The sequence below is a fragment of the Lagopus leucura genome, unplaced genomic scaffold (assembly GCF_019238085.1).
Source record: "Lagopus leucura isolate 7727_CA_CO unplaced genomic scaffold, USGS_WTPT01 Super-Scaffold_100004, whole genome shotgun sequence".
NCBI lineage: Eukaryota > Metazoa > Chordata > Aves > Galliformes > Phasianidae > Lagopus > Lagopus leucura.
In genome coordinates, this window is record NW_024962264.1 from 47,199,051 (window position 1) to 47,225,258 (window position 26,208).

Sequence of the window (26,208 nt, forward strand, 5' to 3'; positions counted from 1 at the left end):
TTGTTAAACTTGGGTTTTAGTCTCCTCTCAACCACCTATAGTCACCTGTAAAATCAAGAGATTAAGGAACCACCCCAGGTAGCAAAATTCTTTCATGCTGTCTGTGTAAACAACTATGATACATCCTGAACATGGCTCAGCTACTCAAAACAGTGAGGTGTGTCTGGAATTCTGTGTTCTGTGCTGGGGTCCTCAGCACAAAAAAGGCATGGATTTGTTGTGGAGCAGGTCGAGCCACAGAGATAATAAAAACTTACAGCATCCTTCATTTAGGAAGAGGTGGAAGGAGCTAGGAAGGTTTAACTCAGGAAGGAAGAGTCTCAGGGAGAATTTAATTGATATGCATAAATGCCTGGTGAGAGAGAGTAAAGAAAGTTAAACAAGACCCCTCTCAGTTTTGCCCAGTGACAGGACAAGAGCAGTTAGCAGAACTTGAAATAAAAGGAATTCCATTTAAACATTAAAAAATGAACAAATCAAAAAACTACACCTTTGAGATTTGTTGGACGAATGCTGGCACTGGTTGCTCTGAGAGATTATGAAGTCTTCTTCTAGGACAGAGCCTTGGACAACTATGTTGACCTGCTTTGAGCAGGGGTTTGGAGTAGAAGATTCCCAGAGTCCCTTTCTCACCTCAGTGATTCTGTAAGTTTCATCTAGCCTTGCCGAATCTGTATTATGAAGCTAGCCTGTAGGGCTTAGAGAAATAGCTCTGGATCATATAGACATACCTTACTTTCAATCCTCTATCTAGCTTTCACAGCTTAAATAGCTTTTCTTCCATTACCAGAAAATACTTCAGAGATACCTCAGCAGCTGATTTGGGCAGTATGTGGTGTTCATTGCTTGAGTACAGACTTAGTTTCAGAAAATACCAAATAGGTTTTCTCCTGGGATAATTTTCAATAGTTATTAAAAGATAGTATATGTATCAACAAAAACGTGAGCAATTTTCAGTAAACACCACCAGTGTGCCTTCTCAGCTTGGTTACTCTGTCATATATTGATCAGGTTTAATTATGATGTTTGTTTCTATTATTTTCATCAGTGTACATAAGTAGCTTGAAACAGGATTTAAATGACAAATTCTTCCTCAAATTTTCAACTCCCACAGGGTGAATAATTTGTAGCTATTAATTTATTTAACTATTTTTCAGGGTGGTTCACAAGCATCAGATCATACTTAATTCTGGGTGTGTAACTTCCTTGAGAAAAACAGTGCAGGATCACTGAGACAAAGGCTGATTTATGTAAGAGTTTAATGTTCTCTTGTCCCTCCAAAGTTATGAACCAAATTATTGTTTCACAAAATGGGACAGCATTAGTAAGATTTGATAGAACACTTACAACACATCACTAAATCTAGGCTACTGTATATGGTTTTTAACTGAGCAAATATTAAGCACTCTATCACAGCAAAGTCAAGTCAGCAAATTATTCTTTACTGAACTTAAATTTAATAATCAAACCAATTAGATTTTCAAGCTAATACCAGAAATGGTCTATATTTATACATATTCTAAATGAGTCTAAGGAAGCTGCAGCAGCCCTGATGTACAAATCCTAACTGAAGAATTTTCTCAGGGTTGTTTTATTCAATAATTTGAATAGCTAAGTACTTTAATACTTTCAGAAGGCTGAGCTCTAGCATCTACGCGACATTCATGAATGTAATCATGAAAAAAATCCAACAAATAAACTTATATGTAGAATTCTATTTTTTCAATACCTTTATCCCCCAGGAAAAACATAGACTTTAACAGGAAACTTAGTGAAAAAATGGACGTTTAACAGTCCTTATTTATCAGAAAGAGACAGATGACAAGATCCAGTCTTTCAGAAACCACACAATACCTAATTATAGTCTGCTTTGCTGATCTCTCTTGTTTATTTCATAAATATAGCATCATTATGTTCATTGATTATACAAGGTTGGTTATCAGGAAAAATGTCTTTACTGAAAGGGTTGTTAAGCACTGGAATAGGCTCCCCAGGGAGGTGGCTGAGTCACCATGCCTGGATGTGTTTAAAAACCATTTGGATGTGGTGTTCAGGAATGTGGTTTAGTGAGGGATTGTTAGAGTTAGGGTTGTAAGGTTAAGTTGTGGTTAGACTCAATGATCTTTAAGATCTCTTCTAACCTGAGCAATTGTATGGTTTTCATTTAGTAAATTTTCCTATGTAGATTCATAGTTTACCGATGTAATAGTAACACCTATAAAACATAATAACCATGTAGAAGTTGTATGGAGAGGCTTCAGTTTCTACAGCTGGAAAATACAAAGAACATCTCCAAATCACTGATGAAGAACAAAATGAAGAAGAATGAGCTGCTTGAGATATACCAGCATTTGAATATCCTTTCCCTCCTATAGGGCATATATGCTCCCAAGTGGAGCGTATCTCCAAGCTACTGCTGATGAAGCTCATCTGATGCCAGAAATGATATACTTGATGCTTGTTAGTAGTACCCTGGTGATAAGGTATAGTACTGAAAATATGCCATAGATATTTATTGCTGTAACATGTTATCTGCCTGTAACTTGTACTGGCCCAAGCTTAACTGAGCAAATGGTTATTATTGGAGTGAAAAGAATTTAATAAATCCATGCTCCTGACTGCAGCGCATTATATTAAGCACTACTTTAAGTCTACAACAATATTGTGAGAATAAGTGAGCCATGTGTTATTGACACCTGGATTTGAATTAAGCCATTTGCTATGTCAAGAAATGAAGCACAACTGGAAAGTAGCCTCTGTAGGAGACTTTTCTTATAAGTAAACAGGGCAAATATTTTGTGAACGTGGAGCCAAGATCTCTGTAAAATGGGATACTCAGAGGGTGTAGGATACCCAATCCAGATCTATACTGAACTCCCTAGGACTGCTTTTTCCAATCTGAATGTGGTTTCTTTTGAGAGTCATATTTTACAGAGGAAATCACAGTGCTGTTTGACAGAGGGAGGTGTGGGGTACAGAAGAAGAGTAGGTAATTATTTTAAAAGCAGAATTATTTTAAAAGTACAGAATTTCTCTTCCTTAATCAATCTTATGCAGATGTCGAGCTCAACTATTAAAAAGGCCAATATTCAACTTATTTTTACTGTGCTGACAGATGGGTTATTAACTTTCAATTTTAAATATTTTTGATACTACATTAAGGCAATCTCCCACAGAGAGAGACAAATTGAGAGTTTACAGGATTACAAATTGAAAGCTTATTTTCTGCTGCTATTCTCCATTATTCACTGCAAATCGCTGTTCCAGTTAGCGTTTTTACTGCTGAGATAATTTCATAGAATATTAATGTATAGTTAAAAGAAAGCAAGCTCAAAGTAATAATTATATGCAACAAACATTTGTCAGACTTTACTTCTAACTTCCTATCTCTTTCCTCCTCCCCATAATTTCCCAGAGGGTAGATTAAGACCAGGGATTTAAAAGAATATAGAATTTTACCAGGATGCCAAAAAAAAAAAAAAAAAAAAAAAAAAAGAAACAAGCAAATCCAGAAAATTCACTCCTTCCAGTCCCATCTTATTCATACTGTGCAGCCTGAATACCTGTCTCAGTACTTAATGCAAACTGTCAGAGCATCACTACTGAATAAATGAGAATTATTTACTGTGCTTTGCACATGACTGGAGCATGTCTAACTTGTGGGAAATTGAACTTTGTCAGTTCTATCCCATTTTCCCATTTTTATCAGATCCATTTTAAATAAAGCAGAAGCTCAACTATTTAGATAAGCTTGGGAAAAAAATGTTTTAAGTTGTTTTTGCACTTGGTCTGAAAGTGTTTTCTTATATTCTCTTACTCCTGTCATGCTCTGGCTTCTACCAAATTTTAGCACGAAACCTCCACTTCTTTTTCTTGCCTATGTCCTTGATGAAAGCTTTTTAAAATGTCACATCTTTTTCAGACATCTTTTCATAAAGAGTCATGGAAACATAAAATCCCATCCTTGATCTCAATCTAAAAGTAATTTTAATTTAGACAGATGAATTATGTCCTATTGGATTTTCACTGTTTAGCAAAATCCAAGAAAGAGTACTTTGATTATTTCATAGTTGCATACCCTCTGCTTTCTTGTTTTTTGTGTTCAATCAGTTCATGTTGCACTTCCCAATCTTCTGCCCCAATTCTGCAAATGAGGGCTCTGAGTCATTTGCATTTCATTTTCCTTTCATGCACTGTGAACTGTAGGTTTTAATCTAGTGTGTACAGAGGCAGGCGTATTGATCCCTTTTGAACACAGGATGAAGCTGCATCATCTTCTTGCTGCACACTACTTATTAACAGTTCCTATAACCTGGTTGTGTGTAAGCAGCCTGGTTTTCGAGTCTAATGCTTCACTTCATTCAAATCTTTCCTAACTCTTATTTACAATATCAATAAATGAGATCATAATTAAAACCTGAGCAGATCAATGGTGCCTTTAGATCTTCATGTGTAATCTCTTAATCCTGTACTAATATTAGAAATTGGTCTTTTTTTCAAATCCTCAGCTTAACATGTCTGTACTGGTCCTTAATTTGTCCAGAGATTAGTTTTGGTGAACCAGCCCATGAGTGCTTCACATCAGTTAGCTGATTTTGTTTCCAGTTTGTCTTTTGCTTGATTTATTGCTTGCTGAGGAAACCTAATTAAATCTAATGGACTGCTGGTATGTATCTATTGGAATATTGACATTTTATCACCAATTAGGCTGTATTCCTTATCTCATTATACTTATAGCTGGCTTTTTATCACTTTACCTTATAGGATTAGGAAATGCTTCTTCCTTAGTTTTTCGACATACTTCTTTTCAATTAAGATGTTGAGGTTTTTGTTTGGGGGGATAAAAAAAAAAAAAAAGCTTTACATATAGGAGGCATCCAGCACATTAAGACATACACTTATATACCTGGAAGGCATCTCATATATCCTTTTTTTTTTTTTTATCCACTTATGTTCTCTTTTTCCAAAATAGTTCCTTTAAGTTGACAAGCTAATCTTCAAAAGTAATGTCTTCTTTTTTATTATGTTGGTCCACAATGTCAGAGGCAGATGGTATGGTGCTGTGGCAGTAGGGGTGGAATCTTCCCACCAATATGCCATTACATTTTGTTGCTGTGTGACAGATGGCAGTGGAGGGACACTCTGAAAAAATTGCACGTAACATGGAAGAGTGAATGAAGCAAAGGTATGTCACTGATTTTTTTTTCCACAAGGAGAAAGTGGCACCCACTGACATTCATTGATGTTTGCTGAATATTTATGGATACTAAACAGTGGAAGTGAGCACAGTGAGGTGGTGGATGGTACGTTTCAGCAGTGGTGATGGTGACATGAAAGACAAGTCACATGCTGGACGGCCATGCAGATTTTTATGAGCACTGCATGCAGGCGCTTTTTCATTGCCAGTGAAAATGCATAGCTAATGGGGGGTGACTACATTGAAAGATAGTGTTCTGCAGCTGAGAATTTGATCTATTATAGGGTCTTATTTTGTTCTTTGTATCAGTTGTAGTTTCCACAGAAATGAGAAGGTGGCATTACTTTCAGTGTAACCTTTTTTCAGGCTAGAATTAGTTTATTTATTGGAGTTTTGGGGATGACTGGGGTTAGGTTATTGGGCAGGGTTATTGCTTGGAAATATCTTGTTGGCATTTGGTATAATTGTCCAAAGAAAACTTCTTGCAATTATACATTCTGGACAATCTTTGGTCATTAGCTGAATTCTCCTATATTTAATAGTGTTTATCTGCAGGGCTTTCCTTTGCACAATTCAGACTTATGCTATGATCCAAGGACTGCAGTGTATTTCATTATTTATTTATTTTACAGCATGACCCTTATTAAACACTCAAATGTCTGTTCAGAGTAGTTCAAGTCAGACTGGGCAACATACAGAACTGAAAAATAAATGTAAGTCTAGATAGATTCCTGTAACAAACAACCATAATAGCATTGATGTCAAGACCATATAGACTATTATATATAGACACTATCTAATATTTAAATTCAAGGTGCTAGTCATAATATTCTTTGCAATCTTATTCTTTGCAATCTCTTTGTATAATATACAATATCTTGCATTCTTGTGGATGGTTTTTGCACACACTGTGATGCTAATTACTAAGGTGCTCTACCTGTCCATATTTTTCTTGACTTTCAGTAACTGTTAATTGTGAAATTGCAGAATATATGAAGTCATCTGAAAATGTTCCATTATGAGTATGAAGTATTTGCTACATATCAGTTTTGGGATTTATTTACTACAGAATGTGGACTACAGAATAATTCAGCAAAAGACTGTAAAAATATGAAATAGAAGTTAGCAGGCTGTAACTATTGGTTACATTAAAAATGCATGGAATTTCAGCGATATAAGGAATGTATGATGATGGAGCCAAGCAAGAAAGATTTTTCATTAGTGTTTTTTCCTTTAGAACAATACTGATTTTTTTTTTTTTTTAATTAATAGATTTGTCTATTGGGCTGTAATCAGTGTGCTTGCTCTGCTACCTTGATTTTTTTTCTATTGTTTCAGGGATCCATAACCTCTTCAGAGGTGCACAGAGAGCAGATGATACTAAGCTTAATATCTTCTGTCCCTCTTCTGTAAGATTCACCAGAGTATGTCTGTCCTTGTTAATTTTATACTGCCCTTAAATTTTATCCCTGTTCATGACTGCTTGAGCTGATGCATGGTGATCTGCCCTATAAATATCCTAAGAAGAATAGGTAAGTGTATAAGTATACATGCGCAGTGATGCTGTGGCAACACTTTGTCTTCTAGAGGGACTGAAAAGTCTAAATTTCCCCCTTGGAATCATAGAATTGTTGGGTTTTCAGGATGAACGTGGAAGAAACTTCCAAAATTTGTCTCCCATGAGCATATATTTAGTACCAGTCGGTAGTGAACATTGTATCATTGTATTACACTCAGTTGCTACTGAGATCTTCAAAGGATAGATGTATGTTTCACTTTGCCTCAGAAAGAGGCATAGTTGACTGTTGTTTTCAGAGTAATTGGTATTTACTACAGATGCACTGGGGAAATGTACAGGTTATTAATATAGCATTGGATTAGTTGCATTATTGAATTAGAACAGATATTTTCATACTTGTTTATGAACTTGTAGTATTAATGACCCTGGAATATGATTTTTACCAGACTTTTAACTGGTCTTATGCAGACTTTTGTGATGAAGTGAAGCTATTTTTATGTTAAAAACAGCATTTCTGCATAGCTTTTTATAATAAAGTAACCTGTGTCGTAATGTATGTTATTCTCACAATGGCTTAACTACTTATCTCACGTTTCATTGGATGTGGAAGTTACAGCAGCAGAGATAGCAGCACAAGCATTGTGTTCCACTACGTGCCCAATCCTAAGGAAATTAAGGAGAATGTGGGAGGAGGAAACATAGTGCTGAGAGTGCTGAGACTGACAGCAACTGAGGTGATGAAATCTTGGGAAATCAACAGCATTGGTACATATTCAGCAATTATGGTAACGGTTTCACTGAGTAGTAGACCCACAGTCATTACACTCAAACTGAGCTGATAAGACAGACATCTGTTATCAAATGATCAAGGGAATCAAGTTTTGCTTTAAATAGATAAAGTTGGTCAAATGCAGCAGCATTTCTAATGCAGTCTCATCCTCTATCTTGCATCAGTAGGAAGTCTGAACTGTAATACATTTTTTTTCTACTCTTCTGTTTTTCTTATTCTCCTCTTGCTTCAAAGTATTTTGTAGCTTCTTCTTCCTGGGGGTGGCTAAAGGTCTCGGACCCACAGATTGGCCAAAATTCCTGTGTTCTCAGCATCACGCTGTAATATGTGTGTTATTGGGAACTACAGAGCAAAATCTCAGAAACTCTTATAAGGTGGTATGTTTTGTTTGCTTGCTTTTCTGATCAAGGTGCAGGAGTTATATAAAAATGTTGTGTATAGCTGACTGGTTTCATTTTGGGCACGGAGTCATGACAGCAAGTGTTGAACTTGTTTTTCCTTAAGCTCGTACTCTGCAATCTTTTATTACGGGCTAAGAAAAGGAAGGAAGGATTGCTTCCACCTGGTGCATTCACTGGGTCACTTGGAAGGGAAAAGGTCTGTAAAGTTGCAGAATGTACAATTCTCAGAAAAAAATCTGATAGCTTATAACAAACAATTTAAGGAAACCAGTTCATTTTTTCTTTTTTCCATTTTTCTCATTTAATAAGAGCCTTTGAGAAGTATCAATAAGGAAAATCACTTAGCAAATTCACTCCAGAGCTGTAGCTCATCTGGATGGCTCATTGTATATATGGCTGGAAAGCAATTACCATTTTATTGGATTTGTTCCTGTGCTATCACAGGCATTAATACATACCCCTGATCATAAATGTATCAAACTTCAAAAAAAAAAAAAAAAAAACCTTCTTGTTTTGCTTGTTTAAAAGCTACAGTATTCATAAATGATTAAAATCAACTTACTTTGTACCAACTCTGTCATTTCTGAAACAAAAAAAAAAAATATATAAAAAAGAACAAAAACAAGAAAGAAAGGGAAAAAAGATAGTTCTTCCTACAGTTCTTTTGGTTTGAAACTGTCTTTCATGAGTTTGGAAAGCTGTAATTAAATGCTAACTTCTGGGTCAGGACTTACCTTTTCCTCATAGAGCTGCTCAGTATTTTTTCTAGGAGTGCCTTACTTGTCTTGCTGAGGAATTGCATACATCTCATTCTTTAAATGTCTACATTACTTTGTTCAGAGGCATTGTGATCAATTATCATAACCAGTTATTCTCCTGTTTTTCCCAGCTTAGATGCTTAAGGAATAAATTAATAACATTCAGAATCTTGATCCTGGTTTTATCATTTTGGTCTACAGCATCTCTTCACTTCTCCAGTATGTCCTGAACTTCCCTCCTAATGGCCATATCTTACAGCTTTGTGTCAACAACATATTTTAGCAGCATGCTATTGCACAGGGGTCATTACTACTAATATTAAATGAGACTTTCCTCTCAAGAATGATTCCTAGGGGAAACCACTTGTCACTTTTCTCTAGCTCAACAATTCAATTTGCAGTGCATCTTCACCTCCCATTTAGTCAAAGCTGTAGCCACTTTTGTGTTTGTGGATCAGCCTTCTTCTTGTCTGGCTTTTTGCACATCGTTGGTATAAAAGTTCCACAAAACTCTTCAAAAGGGTGAGAAGTTGTGCTGATGTCTTAAAATATTTATAGCTCAGAATTAAACTTTTAATGCAGCTGCAGATTCAATTCTTATTGAAGTATTTATTGTGCACCCACCACCAAACCCATAGTGAACAGAAATATACAAAGTCCACACACAGACTGCTGAATTTGAACACTGAAAGGTTTTCCTTTGTGTTTATAATTTTGAAAGACACTTCAGGATTTTTCATGCTTAAATGACCATGGAAAGATAGGCATCATGTATATCAATTATTGTGTAAAACAGTAAGAAAACTCAATGGAATATTGGAATATTTAGAGTAGCAATGCTTGTTTATACCACACCATGACAAAGTCATATCTATCTTATGATCAGTTTTAAAAAGTTCATTCAAAGAACATTTTAATAATAAAACAAAGGGAAAATGGATTAAAATTTTTATCTTCATACGTTTAAGCTGCATGACAAAATTAGTACCATTCTGCATCCTAGAAGAAAACGCAGCCACTGTTTTCTGTGCAGACCCAGCTGAGAAGCAGCTTTTTCTCCCTTCACTTGGTGATGCTTTCTTTTTGGTTATTAAATATAAAAAAGGACAGCTGCATACTTAGATTTGCATTAACTTCATAAATTGTTAATCCTGAAAAGACATGCTGCTCACAGAGGGGGTTTAGTTTAATGCTGACAACTCCCATTCTGTGACTATCGCTATTTCTTATGTCTGAAATGGTGCATATCAGGCAATATTTGCTTCTCCATAAATTGAGCCCATTCTCAGGGTGTTCCTTGATGCAAGCAAGAGCTTTATTTTCATTCTGAAAAAGAGGGCTCTCACCTGTGTCTACTTTGTAAAAAACTCAGGCAAGGGTTAGGGATTCTGCTGGTGCGAAGCGCCATATAGTACCTTATCAACCATGCACTATCATTTACCATTTCCAAGAGTCTTTCACTCGTTCATTTCACAGTCAAACATTTTTCTAAGTACTTTGGCTAAACTGAAACTCTAAATATACTTGATGAAGTCTTTATCAAAGAAATATGAGGGAGGAAAACATGACTGAATTGTCAATTGCTTACATGACAGTTTTCCATCAAACGATTATTTTTTAAATATCTCTAAGCTATGTTCCAGTTAGGGAAAAAAGGAAATTCATATTTAAAAAAAAAAAAAAAAAAAAAGCATAAGGTTTAGGCATACATTCATGAATTCAGACAAGTTCAAAAACATCAACCCTAAAAACCTGACTCAGCTATTGCTTCGTTATTGGATGTACTTGTGATCTATAGCAGTTTTCTATTTTCCAGGCTTTTAGCTTCCCACATCTGTGTGCCTGGACCTCCTGCTGAGATTGTTCCACAAGGCAGAAAATAATCATCAAAAAATGACGAATCCTTTCCTCGCAGCTATGCTTTAAAAATATATCAAAATAAGCAAACGATAAAAAATGAACTGCAGGAGCAATACATTGGTTTCAATCCTGGCAATGCTGTTTAATGATGACTGTGAAAGCATTTATGAGTTTTTGGAAACAGATGTTTCATAGGGTGCGATGTTCCTTCAGGTCCAACTATAACATTTATGAATACAGGACTGTGGATCTCCTGCATATATTCAGGTTGATGCATGAGAATAAATCAGAACTGCTCACTGAACCTAATTCATATTCTGTTTAAAGCCTGACCACAGCTCCTTCTTCAGCACTTTTCAAGTAAAGCTGGATTTAGAGCAGTGCAACTTGAATCAGGATCTGATCCACACTGTCAGATTATGCATATGGATGTGCCAGAACTGAAATTAATATTACTGAGCGCAGCAATAGTGGTTAGAAGCAAAGAACATGATGATTGTAAAATAATTGCCTGCCTCCATTTTTTGAGAAAAAGTGCCATATTGTATATTATGTTATATAATGCCTTGCCATTAGTATCAATGCATTCATACACCTGTATTTTAAGTTCCATGTCTTCATTATCTATGGAAAATACAGAAAGTATTATCTATGGATTATGCATAATCCATAGATATTCTTTTTCTAATATATGTTAAAATTATCCATATTCTTTGTACTTCTTTTTAGTCTTTCATATAAAGACTTTAGATTGCTTAAGAAATATATTATAAGAGAATAATCTGTGGATCTAGCAATTTAATTATGTTACAGACATATGGAAATATAGAAAGTGGAGAATATATTTGTGGTACTGCTGGTGCTCAGAAAAGTGTACTAAAATATTTTTTTCTATTAAAAGTTAGAAGCTCAAACATTTGAAGCATGCAAATTTAACTGAATTTATTCTTATAAACAAATAAGCAAAAAAGCAAACAAATAATTTCCAAACATTTGGAATCTAATTTAATAAATTTATTTATTTTTAGTTTATATGGATTACTTTTTTCTTCTTTTATGTTATATATACAAAACAGGACAAGCATCCGCAAGCATCCTACTTGCTAAAATGGCAAAATTTATCATGAAATGAGAGAAAAAGTGAATAACACCTTGAGGAAAAGAAAACAGAAATCTGCTCTTTTCCATCATACATAGACCACTCCAAAAGTAATGCCTCCTATTTATTTCTATTGAGACTACAGTAGCTACAAAGAGCTCAATAATACTACTAGATATAGAAAATTCTCAGCTACAAAACTATTTTTTGACGTAGTCACCACCACTGGCTATGTATTATCACCAGTGAGCAACAAGAACCTGCGTACCACACTCATAAGAATCTGTACCAGGAAGGTGACCCACTGTCACTGTGTGCAGTTTTCTTCACGTGAAGGAATTCATTGACACATCCTTGCTTCATCCACTCTTCCATGTCAGCTGCCGTTTTGTCAGACTGCCCCTCTGCTGCCATCTGTTACATGATAGATACTTTTAAAGAGTAAGTATTCCCCAGCCTTATGGTTATTAGAAGGAGTGTTTTCATATCTTATATTGGTCATATTAAGACAGAACAGTTAGTGATGGTCAGACTGAGGTTATAATTATCTGCGAAGTATTTTTACTATAAGGTAGATTTCATGTTAAAATGAAAACTGCTCCGATTTGTTTGGCAAATGAAATTTGATGTAAAAATTTTTCAGTAGTACTGTCCAGTCTCCCAAAATTACTTTTAATATATTTTTCCTTTCAAGCTCTTGTTCTTTTGGCTTCCATGTGAAGCTACAAAGCCCTCTGTGTTGTTAACTGTAGCACTCTTCAGATAATTTGCTGGAATGTAGGATTACTGTAAAATGTAGAAACGAATGTGTACTTTTCCTCTGAAATTCTCATGTTATTATTTCTTAAAGGTTTTTTTGTTTGTGTTGCCTCTATTAGGGCTAGATTATATATTGTCTAATAGAACCTATATTTCAGTACTGCTAAGACAAATTTTGTAAATCTCTCAAGATTTGGTATGCTACATAAAAACCCAAATTGTAACAATAATGTAAGAAATGACAATCTTTTGGACTCATTTTATATTCAATTTGTGGGATAGAAGAAAATCAGTACATGTTTTATTATTTAGCATTTTTATTTAAAATCTTTTCAAACCTAGTTAATATTTCAACAAAGAAAGAGTTTAAATAGACTCTTTTCATTCTGAGCTGGGCATAATTTATTCATTACAACAGTGTTAAGTGATTAAATATCTCAATTATGTATACTTATTGTGTTTCCTGATAAGGCATCTGAAACCTCGGAAGTAGGAGGTAGATTACTTCTTACTACTCTTCCTAATCTTAGCTTCCTTTGAGGTAGAAATCAGTGTCAGGACTGGAAATGTCACATGTAAATGCAATTATTGGACACTATTAAAAGCACCTTGCAGCATTTTTTTCTGATGAGTGAATTAATAAATAGATTTTGCAGGCAAAATCTCTCTGCTTATAAAGTATATGTTATATTGCATGCATAAGCTAGTAAGAATCAGAAAGCTATATAGTATCAGCAGGATAAACCTTACAAATCTGCCCAGAACAGCTCTGGTGTCATTCGTTCCTTGTTTGGGTGCTGCAATAAGATGGGAAGTGTTCATTACTAAGAGCTATAAAAGTCGTAAGAAAGTATTTAGGGAGCATTGAAGAAAGGATAGAAAAGCTAACCAGGACCAGCCTGCCTCATAGGCATAAACCTATGCCCACAGGCATAGGTCAAGTTGCTTGACCAAGGACACACAAAAGTCTTCTGGTAACTAGTATTTTCAACAATGAATATATAACTTCTGGCAAATGGTATATCCAGATAACATTCAGATGCATTTAAAAAAGCAGATTCTTGTGCTAGAATGAAAATTGCTCAAGGGCAATTGTGTATATAACTGTGTATAATAATAACTATGTACATTAACAACAAAATGGATTTTTAGTCTTACATAGACTTTCTTAGAAATATTAATTAGTAAATCATATTTTTAAGAAAGGGTTTTTATTTTCCATCTCTTCTATCCAATCTTTAAATGCCTAACTGTGAAAAACAAAACTTATCTCCTTCCTGAGCATCTGCTTCATATTGTTAATAAAAATATCATTTTTGTAGTTTCATTCTTTGAGCCTTGTTTCTCAGTTTCTGTCTCTCCATTTTATGCCAAATGCGGGCCACTTGTCCTCATGCGGGCCTTTGATTCACTATCCTCACCTTGCCCCAAATATTACGTGTTATTCTTAGCTCCAACCAGACATTGGTGACTTTATCTACTGCTCACGTTCATGTTATCTCTGATTTTGCTTCTTATCTGATGGAGAAGATACCACTTAAATCTGAGCAGCTTTTTCGTTGTTCTCCTTCAAAATCCTCTTTAAAACTCTCTGCTTCTATGCTGCTCATGTAAGTCTTGACAAAAGATTAGACAGCTGGAGGTCTGAGACAAGCAGGCCATCGTGCTGACCAATACTACATTTTTTGGTAGTTTCCCATCTGTCTTTATCTTCCCATCTGTTGTTTCTCCTCTTATTCTTAGATTTTTAACTGTTTGGTGGCAAAGGTCATCAATTAATTAATGCTGATGCAGTCCAACTACATCGTGTGCAATGTAGCACATTACTGGAATACATATTCTGCAAGGAGAATAAATATTAATAATGACAGCCACCTTTATTGTGGTAAATCCTTTCTGGGCCTTTGTTTCTATTACTTGTATAGGATTAGATGATAATATTTGTTTGAACATATATAATGTACTTTTATCTTCAAATATTATTCAAGAAGAAAGTTTTGTAATGTTTCAAATGTTGCTGTTAGGGATATGTTTTGAATTTTTAAATACGATTGGTGTACTTCTGCTCCTTAAACGTTTTTGTATGTTGTTTCAAATGTAGTTTGCTCTTCTGCAAATACTCAAAATTTCTGCTAAGAATCTCACACTGTCTTTACTGCACTGCTCTTGTAATCTCTGAAGTTTCAGTGTTTCTCGGGGTTAATTAATTTAAGGAATTCAGCTTTCCTTCTTTGTTTGTATCTGTTTGTGGGTTTATATAGCATAGTCATAATATTTTAGTTGTAGAAGTATGGAATAGAATATTTTTAGATACAAATCATTTGCGCTCTTTTGGTTTTTGAAGAGATGTATGTGGGGTGAATTCGTTATTCAGTAACTTTTATTTTGCTTAAACATATAGTATATAAATTAGATTGGTTTTCACCATGTCTTCGTATTTTCTGTAGTTATTACAGTGAATGCTATGAATGTTCCATAAGGCTGATCTTAGAATTTAGATCTAAAGGTAATGTATTATTATGAGCATGTCTTTCACATAGTTTAGAATGCAACGACCCATTCATTTTGTAGTATTTTACTAAATTTTCCATATACCTGACCTTAATGATAAAATTTATGAATTCTATTTCAAAGTTTGTACACAGAAGTGAAAAGGATCTTGTTTATGGCCATTAGGGAAAACTTTCAGCAAATATTTCTGTTTTTTCCATAGAATTCTTGAAAACTGACACATTTTCATTATCCAGGAACCAGCAAGGAAAGACATAAAGCTATACAAATATAGTCTGTCTGTATTCTGAGTTGCTGCTCTCTTACTTCTTGAACCTTTAGGAAAAATTCACTAGGAACTCTTATTCTGTTTGTTAATCTGCTAATTGCCAATAATCAAAATTAAAATAGGGACTTAATTCAAGTGTTTATCTCTCATTGTTTCGTATTTGTGCATTGCCTAAAACGCTATAATTAGTATCATATTAGCCTGCCGAAATTTGTGGTGTCTAAAATAATTCCTTAAAGAGACACTTCTTCTAAAGCCAGCACATGGTATTTCAGCAACTTTCTGCTGACATGCTTTGGACATATTCTGTAAATTCACATTAAAATTAATTTACTTTGTATGCCAGTAGGAAAGAAATCTGTAAAATTGAAAGAGCTGGAAGGAAGAAGTGAAGATTACACATTTTATCTAAAGTAGCTGTTAAAGCAAAGAAATATTAGATGATACCAAACAAACTGGAATTAAAATTAAGGAGGAAAAAAATTGGTTTAGTATCTGAAATTGAATCAGGAAGTGAGCCAGAAAGGTGACAACTGAATGTCTCCTTTTTATTCTTTTTTTCTGTTGCTCACAATATTCTTCACAAAGAGAAGAGCGCTTAGCAGCATAAGAGTTGTGAATGAACTTACTAAAAGCAAATGTTATGACAAAGATTCTGGAGATAGTTGTCATAATCCCTCTCTTTCAGTTTTGAAATCATGTTTGAGCTTCTAAGGGAGGAGCAGTGACAGAATCCCTGAAATCTCACTGAAATGAGTTTGTCTTTGGTAAATCTTATTTGGGATGGTATTTTTTTATGATATAAAATACTCACTCATACTGCTGTTGAAATTAATCTATATTTTGATGAGGACATGTCAGTATATTTGCTGTAGGAATGTGCCACAAAAAAAAAAAATAAAAAAATCAGCAAACATGTTACAGATTCAAGTTTCCATAAGATGCTGCTGAAAAGTTCGATCTCCTGCCTTGTATTTGTCCCTGTCCCTCTGATGTCTTTTGTTCTGGCACAAGCACTTGTGTGGCCATGTAAGGAGCCACACTGGACACCTGAGAGCTTAAATCTAATTTAGGAAGAAGAGTGTGGCTTAACTTAGTGGAAAGTGATTCACGTATACGTTGACTAAAACCCTGATTAGGACTTTACCAAACACAGTCAGTGGCTAGAAGAATATTTCACTGCTGAGCGAATGTCCAAGCAATATAAATATTTACAAATCAGAAGACAGCAGCTAGTAATGCAGTAAATGACATACCGAAATTCCTGATCATCCATAAATAGGTTCTTAGAAGAAAGAGAGTGAGGAATGTCAGTGATGATACCTGACAACCTCAGAGATTCAAGAAAAGCAAAGGGATCTAAAAGTCACTGTCCTTCCCTAGCACCACAGCTGTTTTCTCTGAATAAAAGATAAAAGAGGATATAAAATAGGAAAGAGAATAATGAGTCACTAAACCTGTAGGTTGAGCAGTAATTTTTAGTATGTCCTGTGAATCCTCAGGGGCAGAAGAATATGAGGTTTGTTTCTGCCATACAAAGATGCAGTGACTGTCTTTTCTTGTCACTTCTGCCTGCATAAAGAGATTGTACTTTTTTAGTAGTTTTTTTTTTTTTTTTTTTTTTTCTTGTAATTTAGTGCTGTGGTAGAGATGATTTCAAGAAAATAGTTAAGACAGAACAACTTGAAGGCATCTGAATCCTTGAAATTGAGATTCTCTGCAAGTGACCACTATTCTGGTGTTGAAAGAATTGAGAAAGCACTTTTCCATTTAGCTTTCAAGTGGGACCTGGAAGTGTGGGGTCTATGTCAAGGGTTAATGTCCAGTGATGGATATTTACAGCTTTCTCTCAGCACTAGATAGGGGAACTGTTCCTTGAAAAACTATTTTTTAAGGAGCTATTTCTTTAAGGAAATTAATATAATTTCTTTAAATGATATTGCATCATTTTGAAAACAAATTAACATTTCTCACTGACAGAACTAAAGATTTTAGTTCTTAACTTTGCTAGCCACAGAAAAATAACCAGTCAAAAAGGGAGCAGACAATATTGGCACACAGAGCTGGGCACAAACCAACTTGACAGTTTGAAAATGAATAATAAGGATGTATAGCAGAAGTTGCTGAGATATTACTGAAATGCAATCAGATTTTCCTGTTCACTGTTGCAGGAAGACACTTGATTTTTATGAAAGTATTTCTTATTTGTCACATATACCAATGCATTTCTTTTTTATTTTTTCTTGAAGTACCAAAATAATCTGAAAATGCATGCATTTAAGATATGGGTCTGTCAAAAGGCATTTCTCAGAACAACTTCACAGTTTTCAGATTAAGATACATAAAAACAAATTAGCGGGCTCTTCATTGATTGTACTAGAATGCAACAAATTGTCAGAATATCACTGACTCCTTTATGGAAATACTGTTCTGCCTACAACAAAAACTACTCTGAAAACTAATAAATGGAAAGAGTATGGTTTTGCTATCTGTGCAAAACAAGATTAGGGTGAATTATCTAATGAATTCAAGTTGGGCACAGGGGAGTTTGTTGCTTATCTTCAGTCATTCCAAATAACAAAAATAGTTTCCACTATGTAAGTTAATCTTTTTATACTGTGAATGATGTTGATATTTAAAATACAGCCTAACTGGAAGTAAACAAAAAAAAATCCTTCTTGATTTATTTTACTCGTTTTACTGTACCTTTTCTAGAAGTTAGTTTATCATCAGATGGTAGTAAATGTTACTGAAAAAAAAATTATATTGTGTTCATTTTCTTCTTTTGAGACAACACTTATCACTTTCAGGCATGTGGTCCTAATTTGAAAGATGAATTGGTTCATTCCCTTCAAGTACCACATAACCATTCACACACCACCAAGCTTAACACTATTAAAGAGTAATTTCTCCTCCGGGAGCTATGCCCAGGACAGCTAGTTTCTACGCACTGCTTATTAAACTTTCCATGGCAGGTAAGGGTATTTAAATAAAAGATTCATCAGGTGTGCAGTCGCACTCATATTCTTGCTATTGAAGCATCCATGTATTCAAACATGCAAACAGTCCTAAAAATTTTAATGATTCTAAACATTAACAAGATTTCATGTATGGTTTCCACTTTGAAATTTTGTATTGAAATCGAACTATGTGAGATGCCTCCTGATCCTGGCAATAGAGAACAGGAAATATTATGGGGAAAACTGAATTTTGTAGCAAAATACTCACAGAATATATTTTGCCTTCATCAAATAGCCATGAAATCATTATTATTTTTTTTATTTCTCCTAATTTCTTTGGTTTCCTGCAAAGACTCACCAAACGCTCTATTTTATAGATTCTCCATTCTACCAAAGATGATGCTTCTATGTTGAGATTTTCTTTAGAGCATAATGTTTTCACATGCTCCTGCACGAATATTTGGGACCTAAAAGACAGCATATTTTCTTCCCTTGTACTTTCACCATTAATTTTCTTTCCTTCTAAGATCTTTGATTGATTTTCTATGTTCACACTACAAAGAACACACTTTCTTTTGCAATCAATCATTTGTAGTTTAAGGTCGCAGATTATGTTGCCTCTGTCTTGAATGAGGTCAACATTTCAATCTAAATTTTTTTTTACTTAAATGCATGCACTTTTGGAACAAGATTCATGCTTGTTTATGAAGCCAAACCAATGCCCTGCAGATAGGAACTTGAAACTTTGCCAGGACATAGGTCATATTTACAAATCTGTTTCAATAAAATGTGAGTAACTCAAGTGCTACTTTCATGTTATGAATCCCTGCTGAGATTTACAAGATTTTTCTGTGGCAGTTTCATCTGCTAGCTGACTTGACTGGATTTTTTAGGTCACATAAAGTTAAGATTCTGCTCTAAGGACTAAAGTTGGTCTGTCAACAGTGCTGGCCTTTAACACAAGAGTTCAGGACTTCAAGTATTAATAAATCAAAGCCTTACAGATACTAATTCTCTCTTGTGTTTGAAGGAAGTTAACTCACTTTTTCCAACTGAGGACATTACCCTGAAAGCTCTGGAGTAATTGCAGGTGAAGGAAACATTCTTTTCAGTTCATTGAAGCTCTTCTGCTTTGCATTGACTAAAGCCAAGTCTCAGCTAGATCAAAGTAAATAAAGTATAAGCATTTGGCTACTATGGTAATTAGTCACTCATCTGAAAGGAGGATGAAAATAGGAAAAGCTGAGTTTCAACCTTCCTTTTGAAAAATACTTCACTATTTTATGCCAAGCATTTCTTTGGATCAGGCCTTTAACCAAAAAGTGGCTTACAACTTAGTTCCAGACAAGGACCAAAGTGAAAACTGAATTTGTGTTTATTTATTTATTTGTTTACTGCCTTAAGTGATCTGAAACCATACAGCCAAGCACGTATCTCCATAGACTCACAAAGTTTTGCTCCACTGAAATTTGGATACTGAACTTTTTAGTCAAGAGTGTTATTTGTCAAGGGCATTTGGATATTTCTACATTAAATGGTTATTTAGTAGTACTGTTTGCTTGGGATGGTAACAATAGATAAAATTAATTTGTAGGCAAGATGTGAGATAAGTACTGTATGGATGACAGAGTACTGGCAGTGGCTGCCCAGGGGCTGAGGTGTCTCTTCCTTGGAAATCTTCAGAAGCCACCTGGCATTGGGCCTGGGAACCTGCTCTGGTGTTCCTACAGGAGCTGGGCTGAGCCAGAGTGACCCAGAGGTCCCTGCTAGCTTCAGCTGTGCTGTGCTTCTGTGATTGAGTACCATTTTAACTCCTATGTAGACCTGAATAGTAGTCTCACAACTGCAATTAAGTGGTGCGTGTATGTCTTTCTCCACTTTCTACCAACAGGAGTAAATTAGGTATAAACTGCAGGACCTACAATAGCTACAGAATTTTTCTTGAGAAACTATATAGTTTCTCACCAACAAAAAACACAAAGTAAATTACTTATTTTTTTTCTGGCCAGCTTTATTTAATACATGGCTTTATTTTGCTGTGCACTGAAGAGGACAGAGCGCAGCTGTCCTCTCGTAAGTTTATCTGTCGTAAAGCTCATACAGAGATGATATAGCACAGAAGTTACGGTTGCTAATTTTAACTTACAGCTCTGGTGGTGAGAGGCTAGCTAAATCCTGTGCTGGTCTCAAGGAATGACCTGGGTTTTGTGAACAGGATTTTATCCTAACAAGGGAAATATCATTAAGATGTCACAGAAAATGTTGGGTTTATAGAACTACCTTGTTATAACTCTAAAAAAAATCTTTTTTGAAAATAAAATCCAAGTGAAATTAGACATGAAACATAATTCCTTATCGTTTAAGTATGATGCTAAATACTCAAATGTCTGGTAATGAAAATGTTCCCATAGTAGCCATAACCTCTCATTAGATTTCACAGGTGACTTCTCTGTAAGCTTTCAGTTTAGTCTAATATTTTGAATGCTGGTGGAAAGTAATTAAAAAAGCCTAAACTAGATGTGCAAGGTTAGTGAATCCATCACAATGCAAGATTTAATTAGTATTTTTTCTATGATAATTTATTAACTAATTTTACTTAGATTCATAAAATAAAACTTTAAACACAATGGAATGCATGTCACATTCACTCAATATAATGTAATAATGTAATAAGTAGAAGAACAATTCAGTCAGGGGTATTTACAGGGTTATGTACCACACTGAATTCCACTATAGCCTTTTTGAATTTTGGTACTGGCCTTCAGATTATCCTTCTGGACAAACTATCCAACTGTGAGATAAACTGGTTCACACTATGGTGGATAATGAAGTAGTTGAATGGCAGAGTTCAAAGTGTCTTGCAATCATAGAAACATAAAGTCATGGAGTCATAGGATTGTAGTGAACATGGCTACACTTGCTGGTGGCTGATCACTGGAAGTTTTTCCCCAGGCTCAGTTCTAGTGCCAGTCCTGTTCAACATTTTTATCAATGATCTGGATACTGGAGGAGTATGATACCTAACTGGGAGATGCTGTTGACTCTCCGGAGGGATGAGAGATCTTTCAGATGGATTTAGGTAGATTGGAGCATTGTACAATAAGCAACAGAACGATGTTCAACAAAGGAAAATGCAGGATACTGTACATGGGATGGAATAATGGCAGACACAGGCAGAGGCCAGGAGATGAGTGGCAGCTCAGCACAAAGGGACCTGGGGATGATGGTGACAGCAGCTCAGTGTGAGTCAGCACTGTGCCCTGGCAACCAAGAGGGCAGACAAGCTGCATTTTGGGGTGCATCAAGCACAGTTTAGCTGGCTGGTCGGAGAGGTTATTCTCTTGCTATTATTTAGTGTTGGTGCAATCTCACTTCAATATTGTGTGCAGTTCTGGGCTCTACAATATAACAAGGATGTTAAGGTCCATGAGAGGACAAAGCGGAGGGCACAAAAGCTGGTGACAAAGTCTCTCCTGTGAGGACAGGCTGAGGACACTTAGCCTGCCTAGTCTGGAGAAGATAAGGCTGAGTGGTGACTCCACTGCTCGCTGCAGCTCTCCGAGGAGGGAAAACAAAGGGAGGTATCAGGCTCAGGTCTTGGGAACCAACAATACAAAATGACAGAAAGTCGCAAAGCTGCGCCAGGGGAGGCTTGGATATTTCCTTACCATGGGGGTGATCAAATGCTGGAACAGGCTTCCTAGCAAAGTGGCTGATGCCTTGTGCTTGTCAGTGCTCAAGATGCATTTGCATAATGCTGTATCTTTCAGTTCTCTAAACTGGAGAACCAGCAGCAGTAAGAGATTCTAAAAAGGGCAGGAGAGGGAGAGGCAGGAAAGGGTGAAAGCTGGAAATCAGTACGAAGCTTTTTAGAGTTGCATGCATAGTGGAATAAATATACTTTGAGTTTTTATACACTCCTGGAAAATAAATAGGTTTAACTGGTCTTTTTGAATGTTTCTAATGATAAACTTGAAGGGCTGGGGAGGTATAGTGGAGTCAGCATCCCACCACACTGTCCCAGCCACAAATGAGGACAATAAGTAGATGCTTTCTGAATTAGAGAGATACAGGAATTTGTCTGATGATCCCTAATTCTGAAAATAAAACACATGCCTTCTGAGGATCTTTTGTTGTGTATTTATAAATTCTTTTTGGTTTTCAGTAGGCGGAAAATATGAGAAAAAAACTCTCCTCCAGCAGAACTGTCACCCCTTTAATAACACACTACTGAGAAAGAAGTACAGAAACATACAAAGAATTCTTTCTGAGGGAGTAGTTGTTAATTTTTAAAAGGAAAGGTGTGAGAAAAACCTTTGCATGGATTAAATTCATTGTGAATTTAGGCAATTCAGTGAAGCATAGAGAGCTCAGTGCTGAAAGGCATTGAACCTTAGGGCTCTGATAAAAAAAAGCATTTAAATACCTGCTAATGTCAAGGGCTTGAATTATCTTGTAGCAGGAAATGGAATTTTTCATATTCTTGAAGGTATGTATGTATATCTCAATGTCTTTCTGAGCTAGAACCTTACAACACTGCAGGCTTGAGTCCTGGAGAAGTAAGCAGGAGCAATGAGGAAGTAATTATAAATACAGGAACTAGACATCAATCATGAAGTTACAAAAAAAAAAAAAGGGGGGGGGGGGACAAGAGAGAGTTGGAGAGAATACAGAGTGTAGTTAGCAGTAAACTAATTTCTTAGTCATATAGTATGTTGTTACATTTGAAGGAGCTCTGATTGTAAGTTAGACACTGGTGTTAATTATGTTATTGAAAAGCAGAGTAACAATACTGAAATCATTGTGTGATTAATTGCTTGGTTTTGTAATCACATGCTGTACAGCCAGAGTAATTCCATAATGTCAGCTGACTCTAAGCCTTAGCGTATTCATGCAGTAGTATTGAGGTATGAAATGAAATGCCAGATATAATAAAAGAAAGCAGGCATGTAAATCTATTTAAGAAGGGGAACATATTTCTGGAAGGGAAGGAGGAGGGAAATTATGCAGCTATGCACTAAGTATTTGGAGTGAATACAAAGAAGTAGAAAATCACTTGTGATTTCCACTCAGAATAATGTAAGTCAAGCCCTGATGGATAATGTCTCTCATCTTTTGATCTTGATTATTCATGAGTTTCTCTAGGTGGACTACAGAAATGTGATATAGTATTGTGGGATGCTGTTCAAAACAAAAGAAAAGGGGATTGCTGAGTGCTGTAGTTGTTAGATTATTTTTATCTGCTTTTGTGTTTTGCTTTGTTTTGTTTTCTCCCGTGTCTCATATAAAATACTGCAATCTTCTTTGAATCATAGACCTGCACCATCAAAAACACTAGAGTGTTCCTATTGCTCCTGCATTCTTTATAATTTAAATTATCTTACTAGCTTGTAATTCTGAAAAACAATGGCAAGTGACTCTAAAATCTCCTTCCAACTTTGTCCTAGGAGTGGATTGTCATACCTGTAGATTTGGTCCAGGCAAAGACAGTAACTGACACTGGTGATTCTTGGGTAAACTGTAAGGATAAGCAAGGTTGATAAGACATTTAGATACTTAAAACTGTTTGGACTCTTTCAGAAATCCTAGCAGACACACAACTGCCACTGAAATCCCACTCTTCATTTTCATTTTGATGTTTAAACATCTTGAAAGTTTTCTCTTTCGTCTGATCCAAAGCGTGTTAAGCTCTGTAGATATTCCTGTGAGCTTTAGATATTGTCCTGAACTGAGATCACAACATTCATGTGATGTCAGCATAGCATCATTTCACAGCTGAATTTTTAAAATAGGGTTTTGGAACTGCAAATGCTTGTAAAGATTTAGCGACAACCACCTAATTCTTCACTTTCATATTCTGTTTAGGACGTCAAAGCAAAAATAATATCTGGTGCTAATACAGCCTTGATCTCACTTTCAGTTGCACAAAGCTCTGAGCGGTTCCTATTGATAGGCCACCAGATCGTTCTCTCTGCTGCTGCAGAGTGGTTCTTGCTGATAACTTCATAGCCTTCTTTTTCTTGCCAGCTTATGCAGTAAGAGATGTACTACTGAATCATGAACTTGCACTGAAGCAAGGCTAGGATAACAACTGACAGTAAGAAGTGCAGTGAAATCACTAACTATACGATAAAAATTAAAAAAAAGAGAAGAAAAAGAACAAAAAAACACCTTAAAGACTGTCAGTAGAGAACAATCTCTGTTATTTCAGGATTAATACTCTTTTGCAGGCTGGGGCTTCTCATAGCTGATATCTGCAGGCATGCTGTCAGTCAACTGTTGTGAAAATGTAAATTAGAGTTTCCAAAAAAATATTGATGCCCTTGGAATATTTTTATTTAAGAAAAAGAAAGTTTGCAGTTTGTATGGCAGTATTTTCCTAATACTACAAAATCTGATTTCTCATAATAAGCTTGTTGGAGCGTAATGGCAAAATAGCTCATTTAAACTTGCCTGCGGGGATTTGTGGTGCAGATAATCTGTAAGGATTATGTACATTTCATTACCTGAATTCTTAATCAAGCAGTGAATTAATTCTTGCCTAAGACATTTTTAGGTGTGAGAACATTGTCAGCTGAACTTATGTGTAGGAGCAGACTTTCAAGATGTGCACCAATCTAGTATAGTTCTTTTTACTCAAGCAAAATGCCACCACCATTTTATCCCAGCCAAGACTCCATGTCATGTTTTTCTAAATGCTAACTAATCAGTTTTTCTGTGTGTAAACCAGTACTTGTTTAATACTAGTTCTTTCCTGTTTTGCAATAGGGCCCCCACAGAGAACTGTTTCCCCCAAACAAGACCATGAGGAGAGGAAGCATGACAAAGTCTTGGACAAGGGAAGTGAAAGTGGGACTTCCTGTAACGAATTATCCACTTCGAGCTGCGACAGCCACTCAGATGCAAGCACTCCTCAAGAAAATGCCTCTGGCACTCAACAATCCACAGCCCACCAGCCAAACACTCTAACTTTGGATCGTCCATCTAAGAAGGCTCCTGTGCAGTGGATGCCACAACCAGACAAACGCAGGAACAGTGAACTATTTCAAACTCTCATTAGCAAGTCCAGAGAAACAAATCTTTCCAAAAAGAAGGTATGCGAGAAGCTGAGCGTTGAAGAAGAAATGAGAAAATGCATCCAAGATTTTAAAAAAATCCACATTCCAGATTACTTCCCAGAGCGCAAACGTCCTTGGCAGTCTGAACTCTTACAGAAATATGGGTTATAGTACTCAGCTCTTTCGTGACATATTTCTGGGACATTTGTTGTTTATTAAGTTGCCACTAACTTACTGATGTCCTTCTTCCGGCCAGTGCTGCCACCAGAGCTATTCCTGCTGCTTATTTCTTTTTGTGAACAGTGGATGTTGGATAGTACATCGTTTCTTTAAAATATATATATAAAAAGATAGAAACTTAAAAATACAAGAAGTGTCTCATCTTAAACCACCTCATGATAGCAAAGAAGAATGTGCATGGTGAAGAAAGATGGTTCTCAAACTGTAGTCATTTGAGCTTCATGATCATTTTGGAACTTGTCAAATAAAAATCTCAATCATCAGTTAATGCCTCGTTTTATGTCACAAATATAAATGGCTCAGACTTGCTATGGATGAAGAGAAACAGGGTTGAAAATTTGATCGAACTGGTTTCAGAACTAAATCCCAATATTTTTTCAATGTCAACGCAATAAAGCAAATACCTATTTTGCATGAGCACAATGTTACAAATAAATCACACAAGAACAAGAGTTGTCTGTTGCTTGGAGAATTATTTGTTTGACTCCAAGTCTGTAAGCGTAAAATGTCTAAGGGATTAAATTTGCTTTGTTCTGGGTCTGTGATTTCTCTGTGTGTAAAATGTTCTGTACGTAAGGATGGTGTAAATATGCCTTATACTGTTTTATTATTGCACCAACAACATTCATCTATTAGTGCTTGTCAGGATTATTTCTGTGAAATTCAAACTTATGGCAGATTTTGAAAACTGGTTTGATGGTCTGAAAGTTTCTGTTATGTTAGTTGCTAAAACTGGAGAAAAATAAAAGAGACCTTGATGTATTTATTGAAAGAACCATCTAGTAGAT

At 35.6% G+C, this 26,208-nt stretch overlaps 1 protein-coding gene across 1 annotated transcript in view; it reads left to right on the forward strand.

Annotated features, from left to right (window-relative positions):
* The window catches only part of KCTD8 (potassium channel tetramerization domain containing 8), an 82,991-nt gene extending 57,640 nt beyond the window's left edge, over positions 1-25,351 (forward strand). Inside the window, exon 2 of the mRNA XM_042871771.1 lies at positions 24,891-25,351. Coding sequence (XP_042727705.1) covers positions 24,891-25,351 — 461 coding nt within the window. The remainder of the gene's footprint in view (positions 1-24,890) is intronic.
* Positions 25,352-26,208: the final 857 nt, after the last annotated feature.